The 14,965-nt window shown below is 30.7% G+C and overlaps 1 protein-coding gene and 1 long non-coding RNA gene across 2 annotated transcripts; both read left to right on the top strand.

Moving 5' to 3' along the window:
* Window positions 1-1,320: 1,320 nt before the first annotated feature.
* LOC127720740 (uncharacterized) lies at window positions 1,321-5,136 on the top strand. The gene is made up of 3 exons (XR_007990977.1): window positions 1,321-1,367; window positions 3,134-3,231; window positions 4,734-5,136. It is a non-coding gene; the product is annotated as an uncharacterized LOC127720740 (long non-coding RNA).
* A 1,419-nt stretch (window positions 5,137-6,555) lies between these two features.
* On the top strand, window positions 6,556-13,982 carry LOC127720718 (uncharacterized). The gene is made up of 5 exons (XM_052227483.1): window positions 6,556-6,852; window positions 7,282-7,824; window positions 10,627-10,656; window positions 11,135-11,209; window positions 11,798-13,982. Exons 2-5 carry the CDS (start codon window positions 7,338-7,340, stop codon window positions 11,968-11,970), a joined length of 765 nt encoding a protein of 254 aa, XP_052083443.1. The 5' UTR covers window positions 6,556-6,852; window positions 7,282-7,337; the 3' UTR covers window positions 11,971-13,982.
* The last annotated feature ends 983 nt before the right edge of the window (window positions 13,983-14,965 follow it).

Raw genomic sequence — 14,965 nt, 5'->3', positions numbered from 1 at the left:
AATACCTGCAATTTAAAAGACAATACAATGAACAAATGTTGTTTTTCTTTTAATCAATTACTGAAATTATTTGTTGGTTAATTTTAAGACATCAAATAATTATATTTTTACTTTTACCACTAGCAGTAATTGTTGTTAAGCGGAGACATTTACATTTTGTATGAGTGAATACATAGCATCACTTTGGATTTATTTGCTACTAGATACATTATTGTAACGGAATTGCCTCATTTACATGTACAAGTTGGAGGTGTAGCACGCTGTAAAATCTGTTCCACTACCAGTTTCTTTTAAATGTATGTGAATCAAGTTAAGAATATGACATTCTTACTTTAGGAAGAACCACACTAATTGCCACAATAAATACACCGAAGATGATATCATCAAAATGCTGTTTTTTTATCGACAACATATGTGTTCAGTTTGTGGATTGATATTTCAGCAGACAATCAGTGCAATGTACTCCAATGGGCACTTAAAGTGCACCACTACTGACAGATTTGGATTTGGATTTTATTCGTATGGAGCCGAATTCCGACAGAACCTTCTCAAAGACAAAAAGAAAAAGCATCTTGCGAAGTTCTTTAATTTCCACTTTCAGATACTAGTATCTCGATGATGTTTTGTCACTCAATAGTCCACATTTCAATGGGTGCTTACATCTCATATGTCCCAGTAAACTTTATATTAAGGATTTTATCGAAAGTAGAAGGTCTGGTTCATATCTTGATCTCAATATTGACACAAATTGACGACTTCAAATTATAATCTGTCTAACGTGATGATTTCCACTTTCCAATGATTTTCCGATTTCTTAGCTAGTACACTGTAAAATTGTTTCATTTCAGTACTCAGGTAACACAAAGAATTTTAACGTCTACAAAAACAAAAAGGTTTGTATGATTATATAATAATCAATCGAACATGAACCTATGCTCTTAGAATGAAGAAACAAAATATATAACTAAAATTGAAGATTATTTATGCATTGGAATGAAAACCTTATTGTTTCAAATGCTTTGACTTGTCAGGAACATTAAATTTTCAGAAAATGATCGTCTTAATGACTGTTCCTGTCTTTCAGTTTTTTTTTCTGCATATTGAAATTGAACTACTCCTAACTGTCACTTAATGGACTATTGATTTTTACATTTAGACACCAAATGTGTAGTATTGTATGTTTTTTATAAAGTTTACCATTGCAATGGACATTCAATTTTGAAATCTGTATTCGGTGAACTGTACCATGCAATCAACATATACATATATATATAATACCCTTGTCATAGCAGCTAGTATACTGTAAAATTGTTTGATTTCAGCACTCAGGAAACACAAAGAATTTTAACATCTACGAAAACAAAAAGGTTTGTATGTTTATATAATAATCATTTGAACATTAACCCTTAAAACGAATGAAAACAAATTATACTGCTGTTATCAAAGTTAATGAAAAAGGTAAAATAACAAAAATACCGAGCTTAAAGGAATATTCAAAACGGCAAAATCAAAATCTCAAACACATCAAACGAATGGAAAACAACTGTCATATTCCTGACTTGGTACAGGCATTTTCTTCTAAAGAAAATGTTGGATTAAACCTAGTTTTATAGCTAAACATTTCACTTGTATGACAGTCGTATAGAATTCCTTTATATTGATAGCAATGTGTGATAAAAAACAAACAGACATAATAGGTAAAAATGTCTAAAATTTGGGTAAAAACATCAACATTGTTTGAAAATATAAAACAAATAAATATTTTAACAAAGAAAAACAAAATGGCACGAAGAAACTCTATAGACAAAGTACATAAGCAAAAATGAGAAACGAGACTACAAAAATGTCCATAGCACATTAACACATTTGGCGGGATGTATAAATATCGACCCATGCAAAAATGATATTACCAAAAATAGACTAAACAGTTGTAATACTTAAGTCCTATATTGCCAATATGTCTGGTAATAATAGAGTTGTATCTTTTAACTTGTATGATAATACTAGAAAGTTTATCTTTCACGGAAGTATCTGAAGAAATTCATTAGAAAATGAAAGGATATGGAGTAAATGTACATGGGACAAAATCGCACACAATACATAGAAAACATAGAAAATTATCAATAAACAGGGCTTTTGTTCCTGTTCTTCATCTTGACAGTTGATGTAGGGTCTTCAACAATGAAAGAATCATTCATACCCTACAACAAGGTCAAGACGGCCCCTAGCGTCGACTTAAGCGGTAATATTGATAAAAATAAACCACAGTTCATCTTTTTGCTCCCCACCCGCCTCGGAGTGCCAACTTGTGCGATGCTTGTGTAAAACTACATCAAATTACAACATTTAGATAATCAAATTTTGTCATAAAAAATAACAACATTTAAAATTTTGAAATTTCATTAGATAATCTTTAGTACATTGAAAATATTGGAAAATAAAGAATGGTCCGTGCAATTGTTTTTCTCTAATTCTTACCCGCTTTATCCCTTTCTTGGTCCGTTGATTATTTTTATTTAATCAATGTGTGGTTCGTTTGATCTCAGATATTCATTGGTCAAAATTCGATTATGACGTCAAGTTTTCTTGCTCTCCTCTGAAATTCCCATTGTGACGTCACGAAAAAGGCGACCATGCCTGATGACGTCATATGGAAAGAACACATCTGCTTGCAGATCATTAAAAAAAAAGGATTAAATTTGTCTGCATATCGTCTAAAATTCTTTAGAAAAAAAGAATTCCCAGCCAAATCTCGTGCAATAAGATATTATTTACACTCGACGATTACATTTTAAATATTTAAAACGCGCGGACAGCCTCGTTTTTTTTAACTGCCTCGAATGGATAAAAATCTTATCAAACTTGATGCCATAGTAGAATCTATATTTAACAAACAATCATTGGTAAATGAGATTTTTTATAAAAAAAGTCTTTCTGAAATACATTTCAACTGTTTTTTTTTTGTGGTCGTTTTGACTTTTTATAAAGGGATTGTCGTATTTTGCGACTTGTTTATTTGATATCCCGCTCGGTAGCTTTTCACTCTTTTACTTAAATATACGAGAAGGAAACATAAATAGAAAATCTAGGCTATTTTAGTTAGTAATAATGAAATTTTTATCATGACTTACAGTCGGATATATGTTACAACCGGAAATGAGACCTTTCCATTGACGGAAAGAGAAGCAATCGCTACTTTGGTTCCTAGTATTGGTAAAACACAATCAGAAGGTAAAGTTATTAATTATTAGGCATTGATGGAACTAGTACACAGTTTTTTAGGGGCCAGCTGAGGACCACCTCCGGGTGCGGAATTTTCTCGCTAAGTTGAAGACCCATTGGTGACCTTCGGCTGTTGTCCGCTCTTTGGTCGGGGTAAACACCACATATTGCAAATTAATCGATACTCAATGGAGTCAAACAGTAGCATCCAATAAAAAGAGAGAATAGGCGTGTGAACTAGTATTCTTATTCTGTTTCGCATGCGGCAGTCGCTGCAGTGCAAAATTGTAAAATAGGTAGTAAATCTTATTCTGTTAAGATACAGTTCAATGTTGTGTTATAATCACATGATATCGATTGATAAATTAACGATGGCGACCGATAACTGATTGACAATGGATACTCTGGTGAAGAGATGTGAGTTAAAAACAAATTTTAAAAAACCCACTGTATAAATTGCATGGGTCCGAAACGCTTTTTTGAATTAGCCGAAACAGCTATATTATTATCATAATTATTATCATCATTTTTGTCGAGCCTTCGACTTTAGTCGAAAAAGCGAGACATAGCGATCCTACATTCCGTCGGCGTCGTCGGCGGCGGCGTCCACAAATATTCACTCTGTGGTTAAAGTTTTTGAAATTTTAAAAACTTTCTTAAACTATCCTGGATTTCTACCAAACTAGGACAGAAGCTTGTTTATGATCATAAGATAGTATCCAGAAGTAAATTTAGTAAAAATAAAATTCCATTTTTTCCGTATTTTACTTATAAATGGACTTAGTTTTTCTGCCGGGAAATATTACATTCACTCTGTGGTTAAAGTTTTTAAAATTTTAATAACTTTCTTAAACTATCCTGGGTTTGTACCAAACTTGGACAGAAGCTTGTTTATGATCATAAGATAGTATCTAGAAGTAAATTTTGTAAAAAAATAAATCCATTTTTTCTTATTTTACTTTTAAATGGACTTAGATTTTCTGCCAGGAAACAACACATTCACTCTGTGGTTAAAGTTTTTAAAATTTTAATAACTTTCTTATACTATTTTGGATTTGTACCAAACTTGGACAGAAGCTTGTTTATGATCAAATGCTAGTATCTAGAAGGAAATTTTGTTTTCTTTCAGTTAACATTACATTGTCTGCAGTTAAAGTTTTTAAACATTTATTAGATTCATAAACTATCCTCGATTTTTACCAAACTTGGACAGAAGCTTCTTACAATCAAAAGATAGTATTAAGAGGAATATTTTTATTGATTTACTTCCTCATTTTTGTTGAGCCTGCGATTAACAGAAAAAGTAGGCGAGACACTGGGTTCCGCGGAACCCTTACGAATTTTATTATTATTACTATTATTATTATCATAAAGTTTTTCGAGAGCAAGACTTTTTGTTGTGGCACATTCGTAGTACAAGCAGAGTTTGTATTCATATTCAAAGTCGCACTGTTTTTTCGTCGCATTTAATCCAGAGTATACTTATCGTTTGAGTTTTTTTCATTCAACAGACGGAATAACACACGGAAGAGCACAGACACCAGATTCAACTGAGAAAGCATCTTCAAATGATTTAATTGTGGTGTAAGAATACAAATTTTGTAAATGAATGATTTTTAAACAGATAAAAACCACTTAGTAACTTGATTTGATTGTGAAAATTCATCAAAGATACCAAACTAGTCAGAAGCCAGACGCAATCCGTCTACCTTAAAATCATCAGTATATATAATAAAACATTATTCCGTCTTTCCCAATATCGGTTCGTCAAAAAGAGCATTTCATATAAAATAGAATTTATAGTAATCACCTATTACGTATTTAATGTTTTTTTAGAACATTAATTTAGAACATTACTTAATGTATACAAAAACAATTTCCAAGGTATTACACTCTTGTTACCATATCGTTTAATTAAACAACCAAAAACTAAAATTTACATACAATATTTAATAATAAACAAGTGTTTATACTATATATTTAGCTCTAACTTGCACTAAGAGAAAGTTGTGAGACAGTCAAAGATGTTTTATCTGCACTAATCTTACAAGGAGACAACAACAAAACATACCATCGGTATAGCTAATAAGTGTTTGTCAAACTACTATATATCTATATATCTATAAATTATTCCTGTAAATTGTGTGGTTCAAATTTTTTGAAACTTTTATATTTTTGTCAACTGGTCAAATTAAATATTTTATGAAAATTAAACGAGCCAATTCTATTTTATTCATAGTGTTGGGCACCCCCTAAATAAAACCTTCGTTAATAGCCGTCTTGTAAGTACCAACCTCTGTCAGTGAAATCTTGTTTCTAAACTCAATCCCTGAAATATCATATCATCTTGATAATTATGGAAAGGTCACAAATCGACCCGTCGTAACATATATTTTGTCAATCAAATAATCAAATATTTTTATGATGAAAGGTAAAGAACACGATTTGTTTTTTTAATGAGTACTTTTTATAAATTATTATGCGTCCCTTCCTCAACTAAGTTATCTGTGTTGGCAATGTATTAATAGAACAAATGAGAGTTAGACAAATATTTGTGACAAATAGTTAGTTGATGATTTTTAAGAAATGAATACTTAGATAGTATTCAGAGATTTTGGCGTCAATATGTGCTCTTCTAATATAAAACGTCAATATGTTCTCTTCTAATATAAAACGAAATTAAGTTGAGTGTTCTAGCTAACTTAAAAATACCTAAATAAAGGCGACAGTAGTATACCGCTGTTCGAAAACTCATAAATCGATAGAGATAAAAACAAATCCGGGTTACTAACTAAAACTGAGGGAAACGCATCAAATATAAGAGTAGAACAACGACACAACAAAAACACAACATTAAAATGTAACACACACAGAAACGAACTATAATATAGCAATGGCCATTTTCCTTACTTGGTACAGGACATTTTAAGAAAAAAGTGGTGGGTTGGACCTGGTTTTGTGGCATGCCAAACCTCTCAGCTTACTACAAAGCCTTAATATTATTCCGGAGAAACCTTAATACACAAAATGGTGATAAATCAATAAGATTAAAATGTACATTGTAGGAAATGTTGTTTTATATGAAATATACAGAGAAACGATTTCTGAAAACTTGACAAACTGCTTTACCTTCTAGCGTCATCATTTACACACTTTGATGTGTACAATTTGCATGTGAATTTAAAAGTGCATGATTGGATGTTAAAACTTTTTATTTTAAGACAAGTGAACTTTCAAAGGAAGAATATTTTTCTTGCTTTCTGGTAACAGATGCTCAATATTTATTTTCAATATTCGTAAATTTTACTTGAAAGAAGGATGAGGGCTACTACTTTTCTTTCTACTTTCAATAATAATTATTAGTAATCAACTCAATAATAATTATTAGTAATCAACTCAATAATAATTATAAGTAATCAACTCAATAAAAAATTGGATAAAAAAGATAACGAATTTAACAATATTAAACTTTTAGATAGCTTGTAAACATTTGTTTATATATTGATAAATTTTGCAGTGTTGTAGTGTTGGCAGTTTTTGCAGTTTTTGCAGTTTGTGCAGTTTTTGCAGTGGTCTGCATAGTCCTTGTTCTTGTATTGTTACGAAAGGACAGAAGTAAGACAGATCAAGGTAAAATTAAATCATGCATCATGTTTATTAATAAGAATTTAATTAAAAAGATAAATCTGCACTTAAGAAAACGACATATTCCAATGTTTGAAAATTTAAAAAGTCAAAACTACAAGATCACTCCTTTAAATTGCACTTCATAAAAGAAAAACATATACTAACATGAGAAAATTTAAAAGACAAAAATACAAGGCCACGCTATAAAACTGCAACAGGAAAAATATATTCAAACATGTTAAAATTTGAAGACAAAACAAGAAGAGAACGCCATTAAACTATACCTAAAAGAATCTTGTATTTGAGTGACTTTTGTGACTTCAAAAACGAAAATATTTCAGATAAAAGAAATAACAAAAAAGAAAAATTATGTAATAAATATATAACATTAGACCAGCAGATGTTTTGCTCTGATTATGGTGCCATTTTTAGATGCAGATGTTATAGAACAAGGAGAAATTCTGGTTTCGGCGACTCAAAATAACAAAATGAAGAATGACAATGTTGTAAACGGGAATCAGGATGAAACCGGTGGTAACATTGAGAACGAAGTAAACAAAGACAATGTAAATGATGAAAGCATAAAATCAACCAATGATTCTTGTCGAGATGTATTCTGCAGTGACAACGGATGTTCAAAAAATATAAAAGACATTGAAGTTAAAAACGTGGAAGAATTGCCTATAGCCATTACTGGAATTTTTGATAACAAGAAAGATATATCATACCCAGTCGAACATTCAGATGTTGATCGAATTGACATTACTGTTGGAGAACAACTGATTACCGAAAATATAGAGGATGTGTATAAGGTAGATTGTATGGAAAAGCATAAACAAATGTCTTTATCGCAAGCGCCAAGATTAGATAAAGATAGTTTAAATACAAATTCAACATCTGGGTATGCACAACTGACAGAGCATAGCTTAAAACCTGTGACGCAAGTCTCACATGAAAGATTTGATCAAAGTACAGGTAGGTCTAACCTTAAGATATCAAGTAAGTAATGACGGATAAGATTTGACCAGCATATAAATAGGACTCACATCTAGATGTTATATAAATCACAGATGATTAGATTAAATAAAATAGAGGAAGGTATCTAATATCGATATTATAGAAGTCACAGATGATTATATTGATCAAAATTAAGGTAGGTTTCAAATATAGAAATAACATAAATCATAGAGAATATTTTGATCAACATGGAGGTAGTTAACACATATGTATATATTACATAATTCACCGAACATTTGGTTTATCACACAAGAGGTAGGTCTCAAAGATAGATATTACATTACTCCCAAAGGTTTGATTGATCAAAATAGAGATAGGTCTCAAATATATCATATGATACAATTTTTTTCAATATTCAATGCCGTGCGCTCCATAGAGACAACTGCAAATTATAACTTGTCTATTTGATGTCCTATGATTAGGAAATATCAGGCGTCTGAATATTAATAAATGGCCTGCAAAAAATTGCTGCAAAAATCAACTTAAGAATGTTAGAGTAGATCTGATTCTTTACTTCCTCTGCAATCGGGGGTGAAACCTGTACTTTTTCTTTTAACTTCTATGGCAACACTGCTTAACATTGCGTAGCAGCCGTATCCCCACCTCTAACTATATTTAAAAATACCTAAATATGTACTCTTTTACAGTTATGAACACTTATGGTCTTAATTCCTGTCGATACTTATACTTTAGCATTGCTCAAGGTCAGTTTTTCTGTGACTATATTTGATATTTTTTACGTTTAATCTGTCGGATGTGCAATTATTGACTTATAGTCTGCGAAAGCTTGAATTTTTGTTAATTACATTTCAGACACTGTGTTTATTGTTTTATTGTCTCTTTATTGTTTTTTTGTGCTTTGTGATGCGAACGGATGCATCAAACCGTTTCAATTGCATTTACAATCTGTTATTATGTTGTGCGGTAATACTGCTGTCCCCGATTTGGGAAGGAAAGAGCACTCGCAAGCCAATTTAATCCCAACTAATTTTTAATGTGCCTATCCCTAGTCAGGAATCTGAAATTCAGTTGTTGTCGTTGGTTATTGTCTGTCATATTTTATTCGTTTATTGTTTTAGCTCATATCAGGCCGTTAGGTTTTCGTTTAAATTGTTTGCTTATGTCATGCTCTTTGTTGCAGATCGAACGGTGACATATATTTGCTTACATCCACGTCATTTTGTCGCCGTTGGATAACTCATTTTATTTATATAAGGTCATTACATAATTAACTATTTAATTTATGGGATCTGGAATTAAAACTAAATGACGTTCCCCGAAACTTGCAGATGTATTGTCCCTAAAAACTCAAGAGATTTATTTTTCTTTAATTATGGAAAAAAAATTAGGCTGGAGTTATATGTTGTTCTATAAAATAATTTACAATCCTTCAGTCATCGTTATTACTTAAGTCAACAATTGGTGTTTTAAATCAACCTTTGCGCAAGTAAACAATAGGTGGACTTTTGTATCAAGTCAACAAATGATGTTCTTTTCATGCAAGTCAACCATTGTGTTAGTCAATAATTGTTGTACTTGTGTCTTTTTAGAGATGGTATTATGCTTGGGCATTTTTTTGTAAGTAGTCCGGTCTTCTCAACTAAAAAGGTTGATCTCCCACCTTTTTCATTTTTTGAGTTTAGTTCATACCTAACCAGTTCGACAAGTTTATTATAACCACAGTTTGTATTTATAAGCATGATAGAACTCTCTAACAGTTTATCATTTATTTTCTAGGTGTTTTTTACTGTTTTATTAAGGAAGTCAATTGTTTTTACTTTGAAATGTTTAGTCAGTTGTGTTGTATGTCTGTAATGTATGTTTACACAGTTTTGACTGCTGGATCCCAAGTATTGTCACCTTAACCTATTATGTCTGTTTGGGTTGCTGACCCATTTTTGTAAATAAAACCGAACTATGAACAAATGTCATACAAGTGGGAGGTTTAGCTAGCTATAAAACCAGGTTTAACCCACCATTTTCTTCGAAAAATGCCTGTTCCAGGTCCGGAATATGGCAGTTGTTTTTCACATGTTCCATTGCTTGAAAGTGTTTGATTTTGTCAGTTTTTATGGACTTCCCCTTTTTGAATTTGCCTTGGAGTTGTGTATTTTTGTTATACCTGTTGAACTTTCAATAAAATTCAATGTAAATATAGATTCTACCACTGCATCGAGTGTGATACGATATTTATCCACTCGAGACAGTTAAATTTTCAAATTTAAAACGCGAGGCTCGCCGAGCGTTTTAAATATTTAAAATTTAACTGTCGAGAGTGGATAAATATCGTATTACACGAGATTTGGTGGTGGAATCTGTTTCTCTAATGATTTTCAAACAATATGCAGGCAGACTTATTCCTTCTTTTTGACGTCATCAGGCATGGTCGCCTTTTTTCATGCCGTCACAATAGGAAATTCAGAGGAAAGCAAGAAAATTCGACGTCATAATCGGAATTTAACCAATGAAGAACTGAGATCAAACGAACCACACGTTGATTAAATTTTTTTTATACAATGGGTGCAGAAAGGGATAAATTGACGAAGAATTAGAGAAACTATTGTATATAAAAATAAAACTGGTTGTGTGCCATCTCAGTCCTTTGGATTTTTCAATGTTATTCACTATTGAGCAATTAGAAAGGTGTACGCTGAAACAAACGAACTGAAGTAGAATATAAGTACCGGTATTTCCTTATTTGACAATTTAAGATAAGTAGTTTATAAGCTTTTGTAACGTTAGTATACTTATCACTTTCAGAGGAGGTCAGTAGTGGATACGGGTCTGAAGGTAAGTCATCACATCATACTTGTTTACAAATATACACAAAATTATAGCAACACTACATTAGTACCACTGCTACAACTACTACTTCTACTTCTGTTGTTTCTCCTACTACTTTATTTTAAAATTATAGGAAGAACAAACAAGAATAACTATGAAAATAATACGAGGGACAGACATAAATATATGCCAAAAAAGACGAAAACACGAAAAGATTTCAAAATTTGATTAAGGGAAAACGGAAAATGAATGTGACGAGCTCCACTAAAAACTTTTACTCGTGATGATTATAACAACGATATAATGCAATAACAACAGCAAAATCAACCAGACAACATATATTCAGTGTTTTAAATTTTCATTATTAATTATTTTGAAAATGGATTATTTATAAACGAATGAACAAAGTGATAACAATACATTAGCTGCTGATATATTCTATTTGAATAATTACTAGTATACATAAAGGCTTTGTATTTTTCAGAATTTCCACACTGTTCGCCAATGTCCTATGATAAAGGCCCAGGTTCTCTACAAAAATATGGTGAATTGGTTTCGGGTAAGCATTATAATATCAATAACCGTACATGTTCGAAAAGGAATATGAAAACATGGGATAATAATGTAAATGACAACAGATAACAAAAAAATAACTATAAGAAAAATTGGCGATGAAATCCGAACTTACTAGTAGGAAGGGATAAAGTTTGGGGAAATATTAGCAATTGTGCTAAATAGGAAACAATGAAAAATAGTGAAGTTTGGAACTAAACACCCATATCCTTAGAGCTTTTGGATATCACTACATTAAGATTTTAAAAGATTGCTGAAATTTGTTTTACATGTATTTGAAAGGTAAAGGCAGTGAGGTTTAATAAGGAAAGTACGCCCAATTTTTGTCAACCCTTATTATTTGTGTAATCTGGTTATTTTGATGATTTGCATTTTAGAAATGAAAATATAATTTACCCAAATCATGTAGATCTATTAGAGATATATAGCTCCAGAAAACAATGTATATAATACTTACATATATATAGCGACGACGTTTATATAAAAAACAATGCCATAGAAAAGAGTTATATAAATCATGACATCAAATTTTTCTTACCTTCGTATTATTGATAACACAATCCGCTTATTGTAGTTTCAGTTTCGAATGGAAGCACGGAAGGAACAGAGATCATTACAAGCGGTCTAGAAAGTTTTAATTATAAATTAACTGGACCGACAACACCATCTATTCATAGTGAAAGTATTCAACCTAAGCAGATTATTATTAGAAATGATAGTGGCGTTTATGACAGTGGCAATGGATAGCGCTGACAATTTATCATTGAAGTGACTAGGCAGTTAAATTCATAAACATATTAGAGAGACGATGAAATCAGAGAAAGTTCAAGGATTTATAGTACCTTAAATAAAATGAATGTACTAAATATGTCTTAAAGAAGGGATATTGAATTTGAGGAAAAAGTGCATTTGACAATCACTTTCACTATAGGCAGCTAAACAACCTTGTTATGTGTTCGTGTTCATGATATTGTAGTTTATACTTACAATAGTATACGCATTCATGATTGTACTGTTATGGAACTTTCGTGTACATTTTATGTAAACTTTATATAATACCTACGATTCTCAACTTTAAAATATACCTGTGACGTAAATCTTTTTTTCAAACTCTCCATTATTTTTCTGGAATGGAGAGTTATTTTATATTGTCTATCTTCATTTATCTGAACGTTTTACACTTAAAAGAAAGTGTTCACCCATGGAAATAATTCTAAAGGACCTAACGCGATATTTAATGAAGATGAAAACTTAGTTAAACGGCTGATACTGTTTTTTTGAGGTGGGATCGTAGTAATACAATAAACACCAAATATCTCATTATTAACAAAGTAATTTTATATGCGAGTCGTAATTCCATCGTATCAAATGTAGTATCGTATTAACTAAAATTCTACAAAAATATCCAAAGTTTGTTTTGCAGCAAAACTTGGCTGAATTTCTGTTACATGTATCATCCATTGTGTGCCATTCCTCTTCTGTGCATCTACAACATATTAACTGTGTTAACTCAGTTGAAATATTTTGTAATATTGAACACATTAATTTTATTCAATAATGAAAATTAGAGAAAAAATATATTTTGCTTAAAGATTTGCTTTTGATTTTACCGTTTAAATATCCATCTTAAAATATGAAATGATGTATTTTGATTTTTACAACAAAAATCGTTTGGTGCATTTTGATATATACATTAAAACAGAAGAGTTACTCGGATAGTTTCAACAATTAATATTGTGGGTTAATAGAATAAATAGTTCATGCAACTGAAATGGTCAAATATAGATTAACAGTTATATCGGTAGTGCAGATGACGGAACTATATCTTGAAATGTTTAAACGAAATAAGTCTAAGTGAAAGACATGCAAAACGAAAACCAGAAATGTTTTTAATCACGCGGATTTTTTAAAACTTTGTTGTTTCCTTTCTGATGATAAGGAAGAATGAAAAACATTTTTAGTTTGCTTGGATTGCTGTTTAAGACTCATCTAAAAACATAAAATTGTTGTTCGTTGTAATAAGCACAGAGAAAGAAAAAATGTTGGGTCATGCATGAAACGCTGTTTTAGTGTTTAATTTTATTGCATTTAATAGAATTGTTTGAAATATAGAATCACATTTTATTTCCGAAATAACTTATAATCGAGCACACCCTTATTAGTAAAATAATCTAGACTAAAGTGTTACATACCTCGAAATTTATTCTAGTTGTACTATTTTATTTTTCCTAGACGATTCTACATCCAATATTTGTCAAATGAAAAACACACATAATCCACCAACATATATGCATAAATATTAGGTTTTTTTTCTCTACCGAAATACCACTTAAAGACACAAATATATATCCTTTCAATCCCACTACAAGAAAGACGTGCATATCCAATGACTTAAGCCATAAATATGAATGAACTTTTTATAGTAATTATTCTACTGTTCATAAAAACTTTGTTAAAAGAGTAGATGGTTAGCTTGATCCTCAAATTTTGCCTACGGATTATTGAATAAACCGAGGGAAATTGAAAAGAAAACAATTACAAAATGAAATAAAATTCTATAAAATGTTATACTCTTAAGATTTTAATTTATGTTTAGGTACGCGAAAGTCCAAATAAATGTCCATTCGTGGGAAATTATGGGCGATTTGGACTTTCGCTATAACTTAATGTTATGCATGTCACTACCTAATTGTTAATACTGTAACTCCTCAACCTAATAAAGAGACATCCTGACTTAGTATAATACAAATATGCATCTATAGACGACGAAGAAGGCGGAACATAAACGTAATAATCAATAACAACACTTCAAAGAAATTGAGATAACAGCATGACCAAAAGAAAGGAAAAAAGGTGAACATGTGTTATATTTGAGATATATTTAATTGACATTATTTCTGATAAAAGGGAGACAATTCCAATGTGACACATGTTCCACAGCCAATGATATGAATAAATAGTCTGAAACTTACGTTAGGTATAACGTATAATTTATGAATAAATTATGTCCTTTTTCTAGGTGCATTCACTGAGTATAATAATTTGTAATGCATTCTTCTTAATTATATATTTTAAATAGAAAATAACTGAGAATTATACTATAACCCATTATCATACCATTTAAGTATTATATTTTCATTTTACTTTTATGATCATACCAAGCAAATGTTGTGTATTTTGTTCTGTGACTAATTGATAAAGACAATCATCATTTAATTTAAAAACTAATTGAAAGAAGCTATCACTTTTTCATTCGAAATATGAACCATGGGGAAATAAAGGTAAATATATTTTTCAAAGAACAACAGGTATGTTATATTGATTATTTTATAAAACTCCATTTTTCACTTATCAGTATTATGACATTTTAATATTTTTGTATTCCATTTATCTGTTTGTTATGATGTATTTGTTCGGTAAAAATGTAACTTTACACTCAACGTTTCATTATTTTAAATTATATTTTGGCTTTTAATTGGCTAGCAATGTCATTTGAATATTGTTTAAATGTGCACTTGATGCTTTGCAGTTATGATACTTTTGTATTATATATCCTTAATAAAAATATCATCATGTACTAAAGATTTTGCTTTTTTGATGAATTTGAGAGCATAATAATATAAAACGGTCATACATAGCTATGTAAAGTAATACATTTTAAAGATTGGTGCATTTGTTCAATACAAGTGATCAGTATGCTGGAGTTTCATATTTGTTGAATATGGATGTCAATTCTTTCAAC

The sequence above is a fragment of the Mytilus californianus genome, unplaced genomic scaffold (assembly GCF_021869535.1).
Source record: "Mytilus californianus isolate M0D057914Y unplaced genomic scaffold, xbMytCali1.0.p SCAF_11, whole genome shotgun sequence".
Lineage (NCBI taxonomy): Eukaryota > Metazoa > Mollusca > Bivalvia > Mytilida > Mytilidae > Mytilus > Mytilus californianus.
This window is presented reverse-complemented; position numbering and strand designations above follow the sequence as displayed.

What these genes read in the sequence shown, in the direction of transcription:
- LOC127720718 (XM_052227483.1), top strand. Translation starts at nt 7,338, where the DNA reads ATGAAGAATGACAATGTTGTAAACGGGAATCAGGATGAAACCGGTGGT. An exon ending in AAGATTTGATCAAAGTACAG is followed by an intron (nt 7,825 to 10,626) that starts GTAGGTCTAACC and finishes TATCACTTTCAG; the next exon opens with AGGAGGTCAGTAGTGGATAC. An exon ending in ATATGGTGAATTGGTTTCGG is followed by an intron (nt 11,210 to 11,797) that starts GTAAGCATTATA and finishes CGCTTATTGTAG; the next exon opens with TTTCAGTTTCGAATGGAAGC.